Source organism: Morone saxatilis, unplaced genomic scaffold (assembly GCF_004916995.1).
Source record: "Morone saxatilis isolate NCDOM2014 unplaced genomic scaffold, NCSU_SB_2.0 Contig14, whole genome shotgun sequence".
NCBI classification, from domain to species: domain Eukaryota; kingdom Metazoa; phylum Chordata; class Actinopteri; family Moronidae; genus Morone; species Morone saxatilis.
Window position 1 is genome coordinate 8,203,039 of NW_023339696.1, and position 22,100 is coordinate 8,225,138.

Below are 22,100 nucleotides of genomic sequence, written 5' to 3' on the forward strand. Positions count from 1 at the left end.
CAACACACACAGCACCACACACAACACAACACACCACAACACACACACACAGCACACACACACACACCACAAGATGGTTTCGCAAGTCAGACATACTATGCTCAAGCCCCCGACCCCCCACCCCCCCCACCAGAAATCTTTTCACTTTGTTCATGCTCCTCTTTCTATCCCTATTTCAGGACACATCCGTCTTGTTCTTGTTGTACACAGGTCATCTCAGTGTTTGAGATGGTTCTCAGGTCTGTGCTTTACATGTTCCTTTTGATGAACAGCTCGGATCATTTACACGACAATTTAAAAGCAAAAGACCCGGACCAGTAGCTGGTCTTTGGCTTGCCTGGGTAGAGTCACATTCTAAAGGGTTGACGAATGACTGCCCAGTCGCCAGATGGCTGCGTGTCTGGATGCTTTACACTGAATGATAGCAGTCATTCCCATGCTGACATCACTGTTTAGAAACCGAAGGAAACTGACAAATAGTGCAAAATAAAAAAGGCTATAAGGTTTGTCCAATAAGAATGTTGGGATGTTTGAAGACTTCAGCTGAACACAGGGAATGCCGTGCATTAAAGCAACCTTTTTGACACCCTTAAGTTTATTATATCGTTAAGTAAATGTTTTCACAGCATTTATAGAATAATCCATGATAATAAGCTTGTATTATGAATGATCACAATAAGATACACTCGCTTCTAAAAAAAGTGGTATTAAGGAAATTAAATGAACCTTAGCCACTTCAAGGTGAGTACCAACTGACAGGTCGTAAGAGCACCAGCTATATAAAATCTGTAACTGTGCGTAATGGGTGTGAAATGATTTCAATGGCTGTTTTGCGCTTACTGGAAGACAGTTGCTAGTTCGCATTAGGGTGAGACGAGTAGTTTAGAAATGTAACACAATTTGCATATTGATTCTGGATGCGGTTGTCAATCAAGTAGAATGGCATGATGCCTTTATAAAGGATCTTGAATGTGGAATTTTTGTCTATCTATCTGATCTATCGTATCTATCTGAATCTATCTATGCTATCTATCTATCTATCGTATCGTATCATCTACTATCTATCGTATCGTAGTTCGTGATCTGTCTTATCTATCTTATTTAGTTTAATTTAATTAATTTAATACATGTCTAAAGGGGATCTTTAACTTTAAGTCAAAATCAAAGAGTCAAGCACCAAGTTTCTCTTGTCTTCAACTTTATTGAAGAGCAACTTTCAAGTAAGTCTCAGCTTTCAGCACTACAGTTACATGATCATTAGTAGTGGTCATTGTAGACGACAACAATCCGAGTCACAAGGTAATGCTCAGATAAGGACCCTAAGGCCTGTGTGTAGTGTAAGCTGTTTCACATTAAAATCTCCAGAAAACAAAGACAGATCAGAACAAGAAATTGCATTAAAAGACAAAATAAAAATAGACAAAAAAAAGAGAAGGAACATAAGCCACACTGGCAAGTCATTCAAAAGAAAAAAAAAAACTGGCAAGTTTTTGATTATCAGTTTGTCTGCAATTTTTCCAGTCATTCTTAAACATATAGAAATGTTGTCATCCTTGTGAAATTCAGTTCATTCTTTTTCATCGTACACCTAGGATTTAACTTGAAATCAAGTATTTCAGAACAAAAAGGGGGCAAAAATACTAGTTGCCTAAGTACCACATGTAACCTTGAGAAGACTGGCAGAATACACTGTTGAAAAACCAGATTCTTACAGCTTTGTTATAATGTACAGAAGATGACATACTGTCATCCAAATGAAACAAAAAAGGACCAAAACAGAGTTTAGTACAGTGTGCATCTGGTTTCAAGACTCGATCACAGATATATACAGATTTGTACATACCTTTATATTTATTTAAATAGATTCATTATATAACATAATGAACATTGGCCTCCCCAAAGAAACAAAGGCAATATGGTTGTTCTAACCTGATACAATACAGATCATGGCCTTACAATAGCAGCCTCAAACTCAATCTTTAATTCATTCTGTCGGTTTTCAAACAGCCACAGGGTGTGAGATACAGCAAATATCAGGTCTTGAAATATATTCTGTAGAAAACCCTTACAAATACAAAAAACAAAAAACTGTCCATAGACAACCAGGCAACATACTGTCATTGTTATATATGTAGTTTTTTATTTTGTGCACGAGACCTACATCAGAGAGTAGTCTCAGTCTAAACTCAACCAGAAGCACAGGGTGCTGCTACAACAAGTGTATTGGCATCACTGCTCAGCCAGTTTTTAGGAAGTCTCCCACACTGTAGTCTAATCATTCTAGTGTCGTGACTGAACGGTATTACAGTTTTATTCCACAACTATTCACAGCTTTGAGTTTAGGAGGCCAAGGAAATGAGATGTTAGCCTTACCATCAACTACCTGTATATCTTGAAGAGCTTATGTCAAAAAATATAGATTGATTTTCATTCTCATCACCTTGGACACTGTGAGCTCATCTTAATGCCACTAAATAACTCATCACAACATTCATAGAGACATACCCCTGTATTCAGGAGAGCACAAATCACCACAAAACAGGCTCCTCGAAAGGGATCAGCTTTGGATTATAATACTTGGCCGGATTAATCATTGTGCAGGCAGATTATAAAAATATATACATAGAGTATACATATGGAATACACAGGAGATAATCACTGGATATTACACTAGAAAGGTCATGCTAATCCAAATCTGGCTGCATCACATCCACCATTTGTGTAAAGGCACAAGATACTGTAGCCCCTCCTCTGTGGTGACAGACAGAAATACAGGAGATCGCTGAGTTATTGCTCCACAGGGAGTGTGCTTTATAGTTCCACAGTGAAAACACCACCAGACATTCTCAGACCAGATCATAACTAGCTATAAAGACTTAAAGGGCAACTCCACCGATTTCAGTCATCAAAGTCTGTTTACACATCTTGGGAAGAAAAAGGACAGGAAAAAAGTTATATAAAGCTTTTTGTGGATGATAATTTTCCTCAAGTGATGTCACTTGAGTCCGCATCAGGTGGGGCTGAAAAACTACAAGTTTGAAAATAAAAAAAGATCCGGGTGTGTGTAGCAGCTCCTCATATTTGCACATTAGCTGCTACTAGCCTAACACACCGTTGTGGAATTAAAAAGGTATGTATGTTTCCATCCAGCTGTTATGCACAAATTGAAAATGCGGATTAAAAAAACTGATCGAAAACTTAAAACAACAGAAAGCCCAAACAAACCTCAAAGTATTGCAAAAAGCTGTAATATACCAATTCCAAATATCTGCACAATGGTAGTTTTCTTGCAGATTTCTTTTAAATTTGGTTAAAATTTACACCACATTTGGATCAAAACCTGGCTAAAATATCTGCTTGTGTTGGATGCATGGATTGTCCTTTGTTAGTGCGACAATGTCACAGGAGTATAATGCTAAATCGGTGGAGTACTCTTTTAAGCAAAAAGGAAACAGGAGTAAACATGTGATCTTGTCCTTAGTTCATTTCTAGTTTTGGGACAAAAGCCAAACATGAAACACCCTCTTGTATCTCTGTCTGTCATGATATCAGCTATGTAGTTCTTAGCGTCTGTTAACAGGAGACTGTACTACGAGAGGAATTAATGAGTTTGTAAAACCAAGAAATGTCGACTGGCATACAGAGGATGTGGCAATGATTAGTCAGTTAGCCATACAGTATGCAGAGGGTATCTGCACAACCACTGTATCTGTATATATTGTACAGACATGCAGGGAGAGGAGAAAATCAAAAAGGCATGCATTCACTATCTCAAAGGCAAAAAACTGTTTTGGAAGACAAACCCCTTTTAAGCATTAGATTAATGCAATTAATATTTAGATGTTAATCATCTACCTTGACTATTCACTAAGGCATCACAGAAATATGTCAATCTTACCATGCTCTATAGTGATGATACAGTTTATACAGAAAACAAAAAACATGCAGATTGCCACATTGCTTTTGACAGTGACAGCCTATTGTTGACACAGACTGGAACATCCAAATTTATTAGATATTAGAAACTTTTGTAAAATGCCATATTACTAGCATTCCTATTGCTGACAATCTGCAAAAGAAGAGCACCGTGTCAGTGTTTTAGAAGGGCACCAAATACAGTGTATATAGTTTGCACGATATGCTTTGCGTGTGCAAACTTGAAGAATGGAGCAGAAAAAGTTCGCACTCGTGTGTGTGTGTGTACGTTTTCTGCGCCGTTCCTCATTAAGGAGTCACTGAGAACCAAAAGAGATTAATGGAAGTATAAAAGTCTCCGGGGGAGTTTCTCTAGAAAGATACACTGAGTGGACACAGTTGGGTGAGAAATGTGATGCTGCTCTGTTTCACTGCATTGGCTGGGATAAGCTCTAAAGGCGGTAAGAGAGAGAGAGAGAAAGAAGTTCCTCTGAATCAGTGATATCACGACAGATAATATCTTAAAGGCTAAAATCACTCTTTACAGTAGAAAGAAAACAAAAATGTTAACTATGTCACAACTAAGGGATTGACAACGTCTTTGTAAGGCAGGGGGAGAGGTAGAACAAAACCAAACGTTCAAGCTGGATGGTGGAGTATCCAGTGAGGCAGAGGGTTGCAATGGATGTAATATGAATTAGACGCGTTACTGTAACTGCTAACGACTTTGGGTTTTGTAAAATAAGAGAATAGAGAGGGCAAAGTACAGCACAGTGATGCAAACGCATTGAATACTGAAAAGGCAAAATCGTCATGTGAGAAGCTAAGGATGTTGGAGAGTTTCTTTCTCCTGCATGCATATTCCTAGTTTTTTTTTTTTAAATATATAATCCAAATTGTTAGGGGGTTGGAGGGGCATGGCTGGTGATACAGGCAGGCGCCACTTGTTACAAGGAGGCCACAGCAGGTGATACTGTAGAAGAGGCATTATGGTGTTTTTTCTGTCTCTTTTTGTGAGGTCTGATGAGTTTAAGACAAGAGCCCTATAGATTCACAAACACTGTATGGATCTGATGTGAGAGTTCGTCACTCTGTGGGCCATGTCTCCTAGAGTGTGGACGGAGTATGAACAACAGAAGGAGCCTCCAGTCGTTCGGGAGCAATAGCAAGCAAGAGAGGGTTGTCTTCTGAAGGGGCTAAGCTCTGTTAGACTTGGAGATTTTAGTCCTCCACAATTATTGCTTTCCTGTCTTTCACAGGCACTTCAGAGGATTGGGCTTTGGCTGAAGTTGAGCATGAGAGGAGACTCAGGGGAGATGAGAGGGGAATGGTGGTAGGGACGGAAGAGGCGAGTGACAGAGTAAAAGGTGTGCTTGCGAGCTCTACCTTGCGGTCTACGACCGAAAGCTATCACCCAGCAGGATGCTGAGCTGTCAGTGAAAATACTGAGGCTGCAAAGGCTGGTGCTTGAGTGAGTCAACGAGCGGTGTCCTTGTCCTGTGTCGGGGTCAGAACCCGAGGACTCTTAGCCCGGTCCACTAGCCGACAAGGAGATCAAGGGCTGAGATTGGGGTGATTCAAGGGTGGGGCTGTGAGGGACGCTGAGGCTAGAGCTAAAGAGAGAGGCTGTGAGGTTCCTGAATGTCCAGCCTCCCTCCCTGCTTATGTCTGTGTCTACATATCCTTTGCTCTACATCTCCTTAGTCTGTGTGGTTGTTGACATGCTTCCCATCTGAGGAAGACGATGCCTTTGCTCCTTCCTTGGCCTTCCGTCCTCCCCTCCCGGTCATGACCTTGTAGCAGCCGCGGGCGATCTTATACATCCAGACCGTGTTTAAGATATCCAGGGCGATGCAGGAGGTGATCCAGGCCACCTGGGCACCCAAGCCCAGCCTCTCAAAGTCTTGAGTGCCAAATGTGGCGAATACACTGGCCCAGTAAGATGGCATGACGGCAATGCGTACCAGGAAAAACACCACCGCCATCGCAATGCCGTTTAACACCACTAGCCGGTGTGAGCGAGGGTACTTTAATGCCTCAAAGAACCACCTGGAGGGGGAGGGTGATTAAGAAATGTCAGAGTGGAAGCACTGTCAGCCATATGGTAAAACAGAGGGGGAATTATTCATAAGTAGAGCCGACTCACCTTTGGTTCACAAACGGTGTGGACAACTCTGAAATGAGACGAAAGTTGGCAAAGTATGGAAGCACGCCACGTGTCTGCAAGGAACAAGCACACAGACAAGCAAAATGACATTAATACATTGTGATACAGGTATAATCCAGTGTCTCAAACTGCTATTCAAAGTCTACTCTGCGTCTTGAAGAGTGACTCACCAGCACATATCCATATGCATAGAGCGCCGCCAAGTGGTGACAGACAAAAAAGCTGTCCCCCATAGTGCTCCAGTTACATGCAAGCAGCACAAGGTCTAGAGGACAGGGAGGACAGGTTGGTCAGAAAGCAAAATGGAAAATTGATACGTCTGTTTGACTAGCAGGATGGTTATGTACACAACTGCCTTTAATAGGCAAAGAGCAACGACTGCACCAGTCCTGAAAATGTAGAAAACATCTGTAGGAAGAACCCAACTTCTTAAACCGTCTGAGTCAAGTATACAGGGTTACACATTTTCTGACTTATACTGTGCCTTTTGACATATTAAATACATTTGCACACATACATGAACTCCCACCATACTGGTGCATAGCTGAAGCAGCTGGTGTAACATTTGCAAAACATCTCTTAAATACTGTCAGTTTACAGTGCTTATACAATCATTTTTAAAATATCTTGTTTGAAAAGGGAATAATATTAAAGTTGTTAGCGCATCTTTTTTATTTTTAAGTTCTGTTTTTACTACGTTGCAGTTTGCACAATAAAATTGTTTACATTCTAAATCCTTCATATAATGCATCACTATGGGGCCAAGAAAACATAAAAGGGCCTGTCATACAAAACAAAACAAAAAGAAAAACGTGATATACTGTTAACCCAGAATCTTAAAAATATCATGATACAAATTTGTGGTCATACTGCCCAGCACTGTCTGAAAAAGCATTCAATCTAAAATGAACACTGATGTTTGTAACTATAATTAACTTATTTCAAAGAGCAGCAACTGTACCAGTGGTGAATCAAATACCAAAAGTTAAAAATAGAACATTTGTAGAGTAGATTTAAAACTTCAAAAGTTTTTTTTTGATCAATGCATCTGTATATTCCCATATCAAAGTGCAGAATGCCACGTGTCTTTTATAGCCAACAAGGCTGTTAATGACAACCCTGGCCTTAGTGTTACTAACAATAATCAAGTTATTTTAGATTAAAGTCCTTTTTCCTTCTGCATTAACACTATACATTGGCCGACTGCCATGTGGACTGCATACTGGAAGAAATGATCAACAGAAGTACAAACAAGAATAGCTTACCATAAAGGAGGTAACCACAGGTTATGGCTACATTTAGTTTGACGAGACTGGGGTCACCCCTGTGGAACAGCAAAGAACACATTGTAAAAGTCCTTTCAACCCAGCTGTAACAGTACAACCCCTAAGATAAAGAAAGGGGGAAGAGGTGGAAGCTACTTGCTATTCCAGAAAAATCTAAAGCACTCACACTGTGTTCCTCTGATCATTAATCTACTTCTGTAAAGAGAACATGATGTAATTTTGCAAACTAATTAATGTAGCTAACTTACTAACCATGAAAGGTCAGTCAAGGTTGATTGTCTAATGATTGTCTAATGTGGAGGAGCTTGCTGTGATACTCTTGTACATCATTACGTCTTGATTAATAAGAACAGCATGTTGTTTGTCAGTAACATTGATATTCTAATATGTTGTTCAGTCTTCTTTTCTGAATAAACAGTAATCAGTAGTTCAGTTAACAGAGCTATGACGTGCTCTGGTGACCGTTAGGTGTCCTCGCAAATAACATCTGTTCAAAATAAGAATGAAGGTGTCTCCACTTCAATAGTCATCCGATCCTGGTATCAGTCACAGGTATCGTATAGCGAATGACTGTCTGAATGCTTGTGTAACAGGACCCCACAACACACATACTGTATAAACATACACACTCAAAAGCTCATGCGCGCGCTCTCACACACACGCGCGTGCACCAGCTTGTACGATGGCTCACTTTACCCACCAGATGACCCTTAGCTTTTAGCCTTTAACTTCTATCCTCCAAATTTTGCCTGAGGTAGTTTAGCGCACCATCTACCTTTAGTATAAGCACTAACAGAGTCCATAGAAGTTATATGAAAATATGCTTACTGTATTTGTTTTACATCTCTTGAACAAGCAACTTTGTATGCAACTTGGTGTCAATCGGGAATTTCTCATCGGCTCGCTTTCTCTCCGATTGTGCATCTAATCTAATGTATGTTTCACAAGAGTGCACGCCTGCTGTTAACTGATTAGTTGTATCACTTTACCACTGCACTTAAACAGAAAAGCAGCGAGCAAATATGAGCTTGGATAACCCAACCTAACTGATAGTGTGATAGTGAGAGAGTCTGCAGGCTGCTGTCACAGAGTCCAAAGGCTTCTTGATAATCACATCAGCATGATCCAGCTTCAGTTAATTAAATGTACAGTGAACCCACGCTCCACTCTCAGTGTATGGTGAACTGACTGGAATTTGGCCTAGAAAGAGAAGTGGAGCCTTTTACACAGGAAGTGTTACAATTAATAGCCCCGACTCAATGGGCCTCATGCAAGAACCACTCGTGAACAGATTTGCTCTTAAGTGGCACGTACCAATCATTCAAAACAACTTGTCGCATTTACTCATTTTATTTAAAAAAAAAAATCTTAAGTGGTCCAGGCCTACGAATCATTTCCAGAGAGTTTATAGGGAAACAATTATAATAGCATATAGCCTATACAGATTATAATGCCTAGCTCTCAATGAATTAAGAGTTTAAATGCGTTCAGTCATATAAACTTTCAGCCATCTCATTCTTTAAGAAATTATTTTGCAGGACCTTTCCACAACATTTTCCAGGAGTTTTACTTGGCGATACAGGACAGCATGTACTTTACCGGTAGGCCCAGTATTAACACATTAAACTGCAGTGTGTCAGTGTGTTCATTACAGGTGGATGGTCAGTGTTTATGGCACACTCTGGGTTAGCTTCGTGCACTTGACTGTTGTCACCACAGCCGAATCTTCTGCTGCGTACAGTTTACTACAGCTTTCCTTTAATGATGACATAGTCAATGACAGTTCAAATGAAGTGGAATTATTTTCAGGATATTTGGTTATTTTAATCAATTTCCAGATGTCTCCATGACTGGAAAACTAGTTCTGACAATTTCTGTCCTGGTACTGCTCTGTGATGGCATGTTGTTGACAGCTGTAGTAATATTTCCTCTTTTTTTGTGTGTGCTTTCATATGACTACTGACAATGCAAAATGTGTAGGCTTTTGTGTGCCGATTTCTGACAAAGGGATGCATGAAATTTAGCTCTTGGTTAACATTTTTGTAAATTAAACGCATAGGCATCACCTGACAATAGCAATCGTTGCGTTTACCTTAGAATGATCCGTTTTTATCTACAGACGCTGGGGGTTGCCTTCTGTGAAGTCCAGCATGTTGACCCGCCATGTTTCTACAGTAGCCCAGAACGGACAAAACAAACACTGGTTCTAGATAAAGACCTTTTTTATGAGAGTTTCGCCGTCACCGTAGTTTCTTCTTTTGTGTTTGGGAGCGGAGGGTGAACTAACACTGGGTACTAGCACTGGTCCTTAAAACGTGTGCACAAATGGAGCAGAACATATAGCAATTTGCAGGCATCTGTTATTCAAATGATCATAGTTCACAAATGCACACTCCTTAAAGAACAGGTGGAATTTACTATGTTCTTTCATGTGGCCCAATGTCTTCAATGTTGACTTGGAAAGTGATAAAAGTGTGCTGGAAAACGTAAGGTGTCTAAACCAGATTGACCTCAACTCAACACCCTGACATTTGTTCTCTCATTCTCCTCAGATGTCCCTGCACATGTTAAGTTCAAGTCCAGATAAGCCAATCAGAGAAATGTAGCAGGGGTGGGGCAGTCAGACACAGTGCTTGTTAACTGAATGGATTATGATAACAGCCTCGGCCCCGCTGCCTGCAAGAGTGACACACCAAAAGAGTGACACACTGAAAGAGCCTGAGCGGCAGCTGAAAACAGTGTTTCTAACAGTACGGCTCTGGCCACACTGGAGAACAATGCTGCTGTGTGACAGGTCTTAATGATGCTGTAATACAATCAGATTGACTGGAGAATTTATGCTTGCGCCACTCCGGTGTTGCAACGAGGTGAGCTTTAACGCATTAGGATACTGCTGGGGATTGTGGGTGAAGGGAGTTTGGTGAGAAAATCAACAAAAGACATAGCAAGGCTTAAGTTGGGGCACCAGTATTACACCACACAGAAACTATTTACACAAAGAAATCACCTTTTTCCTCATGGGAGCTGAAGGAAATTATGTGACAGGAATTTTTTTGTATTAAATCCTGTGAGAAAACATGTATGTTAAGACAAAGAGGCTTTGACACGGAGGGCTAAGATACTAAGCACCTGAACACTCATACGCAGAGGAAGATTGGTAGGAAGAGGAGGGAGGCTGGGAGGCCCCCCCAATCTTTCAGCCTCCCTCTTGACCCCCCACCCCCACTTTCTTTTTTCTCCCCTTTTTCGCTCCATCAGCAACGCTGGCCGGGGCTGACACAGAGACAATAAAAGCGAGGGAGGTGTGCTGCATTGATTCGACAGCCAGAGACGTGGGGCACAACGGACAGCTAGAGGCAGGAGGCTCATGGAAGGCTGGTGGTGTGTGGTGGCGGGGGGTGGAGGAGGGAGGGGGGTCTACAAGAAGAGAGAGAGAGACGGAGAGGGAGAGAGAGGGAGGGGGTGTGGGGTAGAGGACTAGGCTGCTGTTGTTTGCTATGAAAAGGAGCCTTGTTGGTAGGATTCTAGTCTGCTGGTGAACCAGAGAGGAAGTGAAACGGAGGCAAAAGGAAAAGAGAAAGAAGAGAGAGAGAAGGGGAGAAGGAAGGAATGAGTGTTGTAAGAATATGAGGGAGAAGTGAGAGACAGAAAGACAGAAAGCTGAGGAGAAATGTTTAAAAAAGACTGATTGAGAGATTGGAAAGGAGAAAGAAGTGGGGAAGAAAATTTCCATTTCTCTTTTTTCGGATTCATTGATGCAAATAACACAGTCAGCAGTAGCAGAGCGGAAGACAGAGAGAAGACAGTAAAGACAATAATCAAAGGCTAAATCCACTGAATCTACAACTCCCTGGAGACTCCACCGACACATTAGATCCATCCTTTCCTCTTCCCTCTTTCATTCTGATGAAGAGAACGCCATCGTCATCTCTCTAAGGGTATTAAGTACCAACCCTGACGATCCTTCACTACCACCCACCTCCCATCTTCATCCCTTCATCTGTTTCCTCCCTTCCCTTGTGAGCCAGACATGGCTGCCGGTCTGAAAAGGCAGATGTGAGAAGACGGGTTTCCCCTAAAAGCGCCCAGAGCATTCACACTACCTTTATTTTTTTTCAGCCTGCCAAAATGACAGGAACATAATGTGTCAGTATTTTGCCTTTTCCATCAGCATTGCTTTTGTGTTCATGGGGGTGTATAGGGTGGTATGTATTTGCATATTTCACTATATTAGAATTTCTTTCGTTTTTCTTTCTGTTCCTCTTACCAGACGGGGTTGGCGTTGACCGCATCGTCGAACCACAGGATGTACAGACAGAACAACCCCACAATCAGCGCGTGCACAGTTGAAACCAACCTGAAGATGGACACATATATAAAGATGAAGAAGTAGTAAACATGATGACAGGCTAACAGGAATTTTAGGTAAGGAAATCTTTGTGTCTCTGCTTGTATACAGTCTGTAATTACATCTAGGTTATCCCCTGTGTCTACGTGAGTCTAACTTCTTCTTTATCAGGCCTGACACAGCATAGCCCTGACCTTTGGAGTGGTTATCTAGGCCACTGAAGAGATACTCCAGAGGTCCAGTGGCCCCTTATCTCTCCTCTACCAGAATCACAGTTCCTCCTCTGTCACCATGCAGTGTCTGGGGTACGGTAGACTCTGTCCACAGGCCGCAGCTGCTGGCCTGAGCCCTTGCCAAGAATGGGTCTACAGATCAACTACTGTATGAGTGGATGAGTCCATTATTACTGCTGAATCAGACTGAAGAGTCTAAAAATGGAACAGTTACGGAGGAACTTGGCTAAAGGAAGTTGGTACAACAGTGTGTCAATATCACCGTCTGTGTAGGATATGTTACAAATATCACAGCCACTCTGCTACTTGTGTTTGTATTGAGAGGAATTATATTCGTAAAGACTAAATAATTTAAAAAGGAAGAGGAAACAGATAAAGAAAAAGACAAGGGGAACAGATAAAGAAATTAATAGTTTATGCAGATGCGTTCAATACTAGACATGCTCTTCCTTTGGAAATGCTTTCTCCCTCCTCTCCGTGCACTTAAGTCGTGGTTACATAAACAACATACTGACACACTGAGAGCTGAGCTGTTACGCAACAGCAGGCCACTCTGAAGTGAACCATCGGTGCCTGGCCTTTGACTTGTTTTGGACTGCTCTTTGATTGGTACAACACGTACTTTCAAATATGGACATAATGGCTAATGTAAACCAGAGTTATATGAATGAAGGGTTATCTGTGACTATGTTATGCAACTACGGGTTACTGCCCTCTGAACTTGACCCCTGAGGCTTCTCCTTGAAACTTAAAACTTCTCTGTGCTCCACCAGCTGTTCACATCACAGCTGTAGTTGCGTGGAATGATGAAGCATATCAAGGTCCACCTCAACAGAGCTGCATCACCAAATACACTGGTGTTTGCTTAACAGAGGTCAGGTTTATCGGCATGTCAAACCGTTATACAACAATACTATTGAGGGGAGGTGTATCTCAGTGGGTGCTGTCTGCAAAATCATTTGAACATTTTGAATTTTTATAAAAGCCTATGTGTCAAAGAAACAGTAAATATGAAACAAACAACAAAATGCTGGTGGGTGTACATACACTCAAGTCTGCTGTGTCCAATAACAGAAACAAATCCAGTATTTCTGTGAACATTTTCAGACATTGTAAGGGAAAGTGTTTCTTATTTTGCTTTAGAACTCCAACACCTGGACCCCCAAAAGACCAAGAGTGCGCAAAGCATTAGAGATCTTCATATTCAACACTATGCTCACAGTTTCTGACCCTGAAATCCAACTGGATCTAGCTATGTCAGCTATGCATGCTGTGTCTGTAGGTAACAAAATCCACCTACCAGCAATTCTAACACTCACTAATTAACACGATAAATCTAATTTTTTGAATTTACTGTTGTGTTATATTTCTTGGCAGGAACCAGTACTGCCTGGTGTCTCCACTGGTTCCCTATCAATGTTACCCAGCCAACAGTCTGTCACATAACCGCCCATATAATGGCAAACTAATGTTTTTACACTTTGATTTTTGTATGGATTAAACAAACTTTAGTACTCATAGGTGGATTTTTTTTACCTCTAGACACAAAAAGAGTTTCCCAAAATTTTGAAACTATGATTTTTCTGGCTAGCTTGGCTGACTATGTTTATTGTGATACAACCAATCATATAAAAACACAATAACCTTTGGTAGAGAGCTATAGCCATGTGGTACAACAAAAAAGGCTTCAACATGGTACCAAGATGAAACTGCCAGAGCATTGACAGGTTAGGTGCCTATGAGAAAAGGTCTGCCTGCAGCGGGGGGAGTGGCGGCTTCCTGTTACACACCTTGAGTTCCACTCGGTAAGCTTGGTGGAAGGCTGCAGTCCATAACCCGGTGTGATGGCGAAGGAGAGCAGTGGGCTTGCCACTGAGAAGAGAAGCTGGAAACCCACGAAGCTGCCAGCTACCACAGTCAACTCTCTCGTCTCCATCACTCACCTAAACACAACAAGGGAGGAGACAGGAAGGGAGGGGTGTGGGCAGGATACAGAGAGGGTGATACACATGGACAGGTTCAATCGATGACTGTCAGTCATCCTGGGCAGCACCAGAGGAGACAGTAAGGTGGCAGCGGTGGTGAGGCGGTGGTGAGAGGGTGAAGCGGCACCCTGTGTGGCTCATCCAGTCCACAAAGAAAAGGAGAAAGGGAAAGAGACAGAAGGGACAAAAATATAAGCTGAAGACGTGGTCTGTCTAATGCAAGTGACATGAAGGCTTTAGACAAGCGGGGCAGAGGGGGGAGAGAAGATGAAAGGCAAGGAAAAATAAGAGAAAAAAAAGTTATCGGGTGTTGTGAATACAGTGCGTAGCGCAGCATTTAGCTTCGGAAATAAAAGGTCTGCATTATTATGCATATTTTGCAAGGGGATTACAGTGAGTTGTTTGAGACACACCAAAAATCCCAGAGGAGAAAACAAAGGCTGAGCGAGGAAAGAAAAGGGGATTGTCAAGATGAAGCAATGGGTTCAGCTCATGAGGCTGTGGAAGACTGCGTAACAAGCTGTAGCTTACTTCAGTAATGCTCTTTATTTTTCACATGTGTAGGTTTCAGTTTTCCTTATTGCTGCCGCTCTGATTTACCTCACAGATTTAAGTGTTGGTAGTATAAGCCAGGAACAGAGGAGCTGAAGGGGTGAACCAATACAAATTGAAACTAATGAGACGTGCAAACTACTGACTGAAAACATGCACACTATACACACTAACTAAGAGATTTGTTTACTCTCACTCAGGTCAACAAACTAGAGTCCTGTCTTTTCATATCACAGGCAATCAGCGGACATTGACTGAAACAGCACTGTGTTTGCAAAAGCAGGGAAATCAGATTGTTCAAAATGCTAACTTTCAGGCACGGTTAAATAAAAAAAAAAAAAAAAAAAAACACAAAGTCCTTTTTGCATTTACTGTAGATTGACATTATAGCGCAGCTGTAATCTTATCGCTTTTTCTGAGCTGCTTATGTTCAAGAGCGACTCGGTTCTCAGCCACCGGATGTCTCAGGGTCGTGCCGGAGCATCAACAACTCACTGGCCTCATTCTCAAGAGCAAGTACAGTAGTCGAAGCGATTTGTATCACTACATTTGTACCGAGGACTAGAAATCCTGACTCTGCTAGCAGCTTTTGAGTGTTTTCTTCTTCTTTCATTTTTATTTTGCTGCACACAAAAATCATTATCTGACTTGGTGGCTCAGCTTCCACCTATTACAACTGCAACTACAGCAAAACTGTATCTACAGACCTGCAACATTAAGAATAAAAAGAGACCCAAAGAAAAAAGAACTCACTAGGAAGGCTGAAGTGCATCATCATCGTGACCTCTTATTTGTTCTTTAGTGACGACATACTGTGTCTACACTGGTCTGGACTCTGGCCTGAGAAACGCATTGTAATTGATTCAACCACAGGAGTTATGCAAGTCATTTAAGACCACTTATTCCTGGAGAGCTTGCGACAAGGATTGTGCAAGGTAAAGAGAACTACGATCAAAGGTGGACCCTAATATAGTGTAGCCACATATTTTGTGAGAGCAGAGTAATTTAGCCTCGGGGAAGCACGTGACTCTTAAGGCATGTAGCCTACATAAAGTTCTATTTTTACTTAAATGTCCAGTGTCATGCATACATACTGTCCCATAAAACAAAGCACAATAACAAGCCGATGAAAAACAACAACAACAAAGCAGCTCAAGACAAAGTGGCACAAGCAAAACCCATCGATTTAAACACCGCCATGGAGATTACAGCTTTGCTCGGAGGCCACCAGAGGCAATCTCCCACTCGAGCTTTGGACACATCTGCAGAATCAACTTCAAAATGGATCACAAGAGACAGGATGACCAATCAAAGCAGCTGCAAGAAGTGCAACTCCTACTCCACACCGAGCCTCCAAATGCCCCATTCAGCAGAACCTGGCATGTTCAACAGGGAATCTGAGGCGGGCAATTCTTCTTGGAGGAGCCACACCACACTGAGAGCCTCTTATTGTCCCTGGGAGCAGCTATGCACATTCCTGGGCCACGTTGATCATCTGCAGCATGAGCCTGAATAATTCATTGGCATTCTTCACCTGACAGGCTGGTTCACACTGCCCCATGGGAAGGAGCAGCTACAGGGCCTCCTCACTGCGGTTGACAGCCCGGACAGGAGAGGTGCTCCGCCGGTCCACGTCTGACCTTGTCCCGCTGGACTATCCTGCTGCTGTCAGCAAGCCGTGACCCCGTGACATATCGACCAAACATAAATAATAGCGGTTCAATTTCCCCTGTTCCTTTTGGAAATCTAAACCGGCCTCTGTCTACCGCATTGCTGCACAAGACCAATGGGTTTGACTCGCTCTGTAGCTTCAGGCACAATCGTTGGCCAGCCTGGTTCGGGGTCATGGTATTAATACTGATACATAAAACGGTGATTTATTGCCGTTTGGAGCTGACTGAGATGTTTGCACGTTAGCACACAAAAGGCTCTGCTATACACAGACGCTCCCTCCTGTGATTTCTTTGGAGTATTGTGCACAATAACAACCGGCGTGGGCCGTCCAAAGTAAAGGCTGCGTGTAACAGTAACGGGCTACCATAACCCCTTCATATAAGTCTACCATTGTGCTGTGTGGTGGGTGCATATGCAGAGCAAAACAGGCAGTTAGTGCCTATTATTGTGTGTCGAGCACCGTGTCAGATGCCGTGACTATCGGCCGCATTATCACTGGGTAACCACTGTTTTACAATACAAAGCATGCAGGCGTTAAACGAGCTGTAACAAGAAGCCGAGCAGGTTGCCAACACCACGGGTTTTATGGAGCAAAGTTGTCGGCTAAAAGCTGAAAGGGCTGCTACGTTTACCGCTGCCACCGAGCTGTTGCAGTACCAAGATTGTGTACGGTTAAGAAAAACAACAACACAACAACAAAACATCTTAAATTGTGTAAGATAAAAGCCACGAACGGTACAGTGTATCTGATATGGCTGGAAGCAGTAAGGGGGGGAGCTCTGTTACCTGCTATCCGTCGCATAGGTCTGTGTAGGCGGATAAGCTCCCGTTTAGCCGCCGTCTTCTCCACTTTTCTCACAACTTGACGTTAGCTAGCAGGTCGGCTAAACTGATACAGCCCGCTGGCTCTCGCCGTGCGACCCCCAGGAAAGAAAGAGAGGAGAAAAAAAAAAGAGCCTCCTCTGCTGCGCGAACAATGCCGAGTCCCAGCAACCATTACAGTGTGGAGATAAAGGGGCTTTTACTCGCAGCCTTGTTTCCTCGCTGCCATGTGTTTCTACTTATGAATCCGACAGAAAAGTTTTTTTTACTCGTTTTATTTTGGCGTTGACAGTAAGGACCAACCGGTGACGTCGACACGTACCCACCCCCTTTCGTGCACACGCCCCCCCCCTCTCCCCCTCTCCGTGGCACTGGCTACACCCACGAGGAACAAAGGCCACATTGCAATATGATTGATGATAACTTCATAATAAAGGTAGTGGACACGGGTTTTGGGGTAATGTAGCTCATTTACTACAAAATATTATTTAACATCCAATCAGAAAATGTAATGTACCTTTCTACTGTTACAGGAATCCGGTGGTTTTCCATTCATTTTCCATAATGATATAAAAATATTGACTCTTCAAACTTGCTTTAATTAAATTTCAAAATTTCTGTCTGCCATATTATCATTATGAGGCAAACTTTAAAAATCAATCTGCACTGGAACTGCATCGCCATACAAGAAGAATAAGATTTCTAAGAGGATTTACTTTATTAATCCCCAATGGGGAAATTATTTTCCGCTCAGTATTTTTACAGCATAAGCTCGAAATACAATCATGCACACAAGGCTTATAGGCATGCAAATGTGGCAGCATTCCAGGAGCAGTTGGGGGGGGGTAGGTGCGTTAACTCAAGGGCACCTCGGCAGTGGCCAGGAGGTGGCGCCTCTCCAGCTACCAGTCCACACTCCATATTGTGGTCCGTCCTGGACTTGAACCAGCAACCCTCCAGTTCCCAAGCCAAGTCCCCACCAAGTCCCTGTACAGACCATTAACAGTATATATGATGGACAGAGCTTCCGGGTCTGAAAAGTGACGCCAACTCAGAAGTGTCTTAAACCTGCATTATATGTAAAGGCCAGCAGGTGGAGCTCCACTGGCTCCAATAAAAAAACATTACCATTCACTCTAATGGAGAAATGACCCGACTGCTCACCGCTGCCCCCCATTACCACACAAATGTAATACGTTGTAAACATTGTAGTCTCTGTTTCTGTCTCTGTCTGACTGATTACACAGCTCAAGCTTGTGTCTCCCATGTTTGATAATTGATCTTTGTATCATAATGCAATGACTGCTAACCAACCCAAATTCTTAAACTATACAGCAGTGATACTCAACTAAGTGCAGAGTGACCATCTGACTTGTTTGTTTATACAAATCAGTAAATGTTCAATAATGTCTTCTGGCTGTTAATTGGGAAGTTCACATACACCTGAGCTGTGCAGGGCTGCTATGGCTGGATTTACCTGTTAGGGCAATTCAATGAAAAACAGAAAGATAAGTCTGCTTTTACTCTTCCCCCTCGCACTGGGTTTAACTTGCCAAACGACAGTTGCGCAATGCAAGTTGCTCATATCTTAACTGACTTCAGTGCATTGTTCTCGCCATAATAAAAGTCAGGATTACAACTTTTAAGTTGTCTTATTCTGACACATCAACGATCCTAAAGTTTATTCATTTTATCTGACAAATATCATTAAAGTTTGTTTATTATCTGGCCCCTGGCCTCCTGTCAGATGTCACAAGTGGCCAAGTTGAGTATCTGCTGTACAACTTACCTTTAAAGATATAAGTAGAATTTAAAGATTAATCAATTAGTCAGTCAGCAGAAAATTAATAAACAGTCTCCGTTGCTTCTTTCCCTCTGTTTCATATAATTGTAAACTGCGTATCTCTGGAGTTTGGATTGTTGGGCAGTCTTACAAACACGCACACAACCCTCTCATCATGCAGCACACAGAGTGAGCACACAGAATCATAGATTTATGGCACGGTGAGGGTTATTTTTGTCTTTGCTTTTAAGGTAGACAATTGGCCAATTACGGCATACACAGACAACAGGGAACCACCTTCAGTCACCAATAGACTTTGGAATGTATTGTAGGAGGATGTGGGCACACCTGGAGGAAAATACATATGAAGTCATGAGTAACCTTCACACAGGGAGGGTAAAGGAGTCGAATGCATACCTTTATATGGTGCATTGTCACAAAACTGACAAAGTTGACCCGAGGATCATTACAGCCTGCTAATAAGTTGTTTTCTTTCTGGAGTGGGTTGTTCTTTGTCATCATGGCAGCTGTCTGACCTCTTTGTTCTGTCAGCATCTGAGTCACTTTGCAGAGAGTGATATGTTGAGTCAAGCTTGTCTGGCTGGTTTCACCACACAAACGCACGTACACACACACATTCACATACTGGCCTGCATGGAAATCTCTTTTATAGTCTGCATGTTTGGTGGGTAGCCCTCTGTGCCATGTTAAAAAAGACACAATGTTTGGGTTACGTATAAAGAAAAGACACAGTGAGAATTGGATAGTATAGATAGATAGATGGATATATGAAGCTAGAAATACTCACTTAATGTACAACCAGATACAACCTCAGAAATGAACATGAGACCTCCTAGGCATTATCTGTCTAAAGCACTATTAAAATTAGGTTGTGATACGATCCAATACAAATTTAAAGAGAATTAGATTTTAATGTGAAAATTCTAATTTGTTTAATATTTCATTTCCAGTCTAGCAGAGAGGAAATAAAACTGACTGAGAGAGAGAGTGTGAGTGTGCGAGTGAGAAACCACACACAGATAGATAAATGATATTTGTGTCGATTGAAAGAGTGTTTCGAGACAGGATGAACCAAATCCTTTCTCTAACAATAAAGAACCTTGCAGATTTACCAAACATCAGCTGCTAATTAGAGCAGATCAGATGCCTATCATGGGAGAGGCATCGTAAAAAAAAAATAAAATAAAAAGTTGTAGAGAAAAAAATTGCATTAAATAATAGACAGTCAGATAATGAGACAGTACCAAGCCTGCAAGCAGGGGTTGATGTGCTGTTACTTGGTATGCCTGGTTCAATGGATTGTAAAGTGTCTGGAGTCTATTAGTAGTAGTAGTTCGGATCTGAACTCCACCAAGTTCACACATTAACACAAACTAACTAACCGATCGAGGCAGCAACTCCCTGTTCTGTGAGGTGAAATTACAGTTTTTCCAAATCAAATCAGTTTGACACAAACTTCTTGCAGTTACTGAGTTCACTATTTGGGTTAATTGTACAGTTTTGAATATAGTATGACATATCCATAAAATATATCTCTTAGTCAGGGGTCATCAGTTTACTAACTTATAAAAAAGATGTCTGTTAAGGAAAAGGTTGGGAATCACTGATCTGGACCACTAGCTGCTTTCCCTTGTTGAAGATGTGTGGATTTGTGGACTACGGGTTGAGCTGTACCATCTGGTGGAAATGAGAGCACCCACCTCAGCCACAGCCTGTTCACCCTGTCCGGCAAGCGATACAGAAGTATCCACTGCTTGACCATCAGACCATAGAGCAGCTGCGAGACTCCTCAACCACATCATCCTCTGCACTCTACTGCAAATAAAAGGCTCTCATAAACATCTTTTTACATGCAATAGCATGTTGTTTTTGCACATACCATACCACTACTCTCATTTTTCACTCTCATCTTTTTTTTCTATAGGATTTTTTCTATTGGCACTACAACTCATATTTCTCATATTACACTGATATTGCACATACTGTACATTTTCTGTATATGTGTTTAGTTATGTATAAACGTAACTGTATATCTTCATTTGTAAATATAGTTTAGTTTTCCTTTTTATCCCTTCCCTTAATTCTACTTATATATACGTTGTTCTGTTTTATTGCTTATTCTATTGTATTTATTTTTATTTATTTATATTATTTATTTATTGTATTATTTTCTCATTTAAATACTTGTTTATACATTTTCAACAGGGCTACAACTGTATTACTTAACCCTGTCCTGTATTGTATAATGGCAATAAAGCTGAACTTGAAACTTGAAAACCGCGTGTAATGAAAACATAAACACCAAAAAACAAACAAACAAAGTCTTTCCATTGAACTCTCTGAAGAGTTTTTGAGCTTTTGTTACCCAATTGATTTAATTAATTTAGTCAGACTCACTAAACAAATCCTTAATTTACATTTTCAAGCATGGAAATTTCACGTCCCTGATGACTTACTGTAATTAACCTGTAATGATGATGATAATGAGGACAACAACGACACTGTTTATTATATTATGAGAGTAATTTAATACAGCAGGCTACTTAATCTCACTGCAGGCCAGAGGGCTGTTCACATCAAGGTGTAAGACAGAACGAAGGGCAGGCCACAGCAGGGCAGTGTAGAAATCTGCAGGCCGGCTGAGTCTTTGGGTCAGTGCCATGCCTGTTGGTTCTTATTTAGACGAAGCATAAAGTCTGTGAACTGGGGTTTTTTTTTTAACCTTGAGGGCATTTGCTGGAAGGAGAAAAGTGGTTGGCTTGTAGCCCAGGACAAAGGGGTAGGCTAATTGGGTTACAGTAGCCATGCAGTGGATGTCCATATGCTAAGCGCAGAATTACATATATTTATATAGCAAGAATCTAGACAAGATCACTTTGATCATTGATTTTGGTGAGATAGGCTGGTAAAACATTGGTTTGAACAGGAGGAGAAGATTCAGTGAAGTGAACAAACATCCTGCAGAGCCTTGTGCATCCACATCACTGGAAAAAAGTACTGGAGGTATGTAGTAACTGATGTGGTTTCTATTTTTGATCAAATCATCCGGGTCAAAATCTCAGCTAAAAGAGTGTTTATCAGGCCCACAGCCACCTGTATTTTTTTCTGGGCATTTGCTAACACCCTACTCCTAGAACTGCGATTGTCCATAGCTTAGCAACTTTAACTGCAAGGAATGGATGACACGTGTTTGTGTTTGGTTGCTCTAATGTAAACAGCATAAACAGCAAACTATGACTACTCATGATTAACATTCACTGCATATTTCTCAACTATATGGAAGCTAATCCTTGTCTGAGAGTAGTCTAACGTCT

General features: G+C 41.7%; 1 protein-coding gene across 1 annotated transcript; it reads right to left on the bottom strand.

Moving 5' to 3' along the window:
- Positions 1-1,182: 1,182 nt before the first annotated feature.
- tlcd4b (TLC domain containing 4b) lies at positions 1,183-17,278 on the bottom strand. The gene is made up of 7 exons (XM_035654522.1): positions 16,947-17,278; positions 13,740-13,892; positions 11,636-11,725; positions 7,348-7,406; positions 6,253-6,347; positions 6,062-6,135; positions 1,183-5,964 (listed from the first exon to the last, which is right to left on the bottom strand). Exons 2-7 carry the CDS (start codon positions 13,883-13,885, stop codon positions 5,616-5,618), a joined length of 813 nt encoding a protein of 270 aa, XP_035510415.1. The 5' UTR covers positions 13,886-13,892; positions 16,947-17,278; the 3' UTR covers positions 1,183-5,615.
- Between the last annotated feature and the right edge of the window lie 4,822 nt (positions 17,279-22,100).

Coding starts and splice junctions, on each gene's coding strand:
- tlcd4b (XM_035654522.1), bottom strand. CDS start 13,885: ATGGAGACGAGAGAGTTGACTGTGGTAGCTGGCAGCTTCGTGGGTTTC. Junction 6,136..6,252: donor ATGCATATGGATATGTGCTG/GTGAGTCACTCT, acceptor TGTTCCTTGCAG/ACACGTGGCGTGCTTCCATA. Junction 5,965..6,061: donor ACACCGTTTGTGAACCAAAG/GTGAGTCGGCTC, acceptor CTCCCCCTCCAG/GTGGTTCTTTGAGGCATTAA.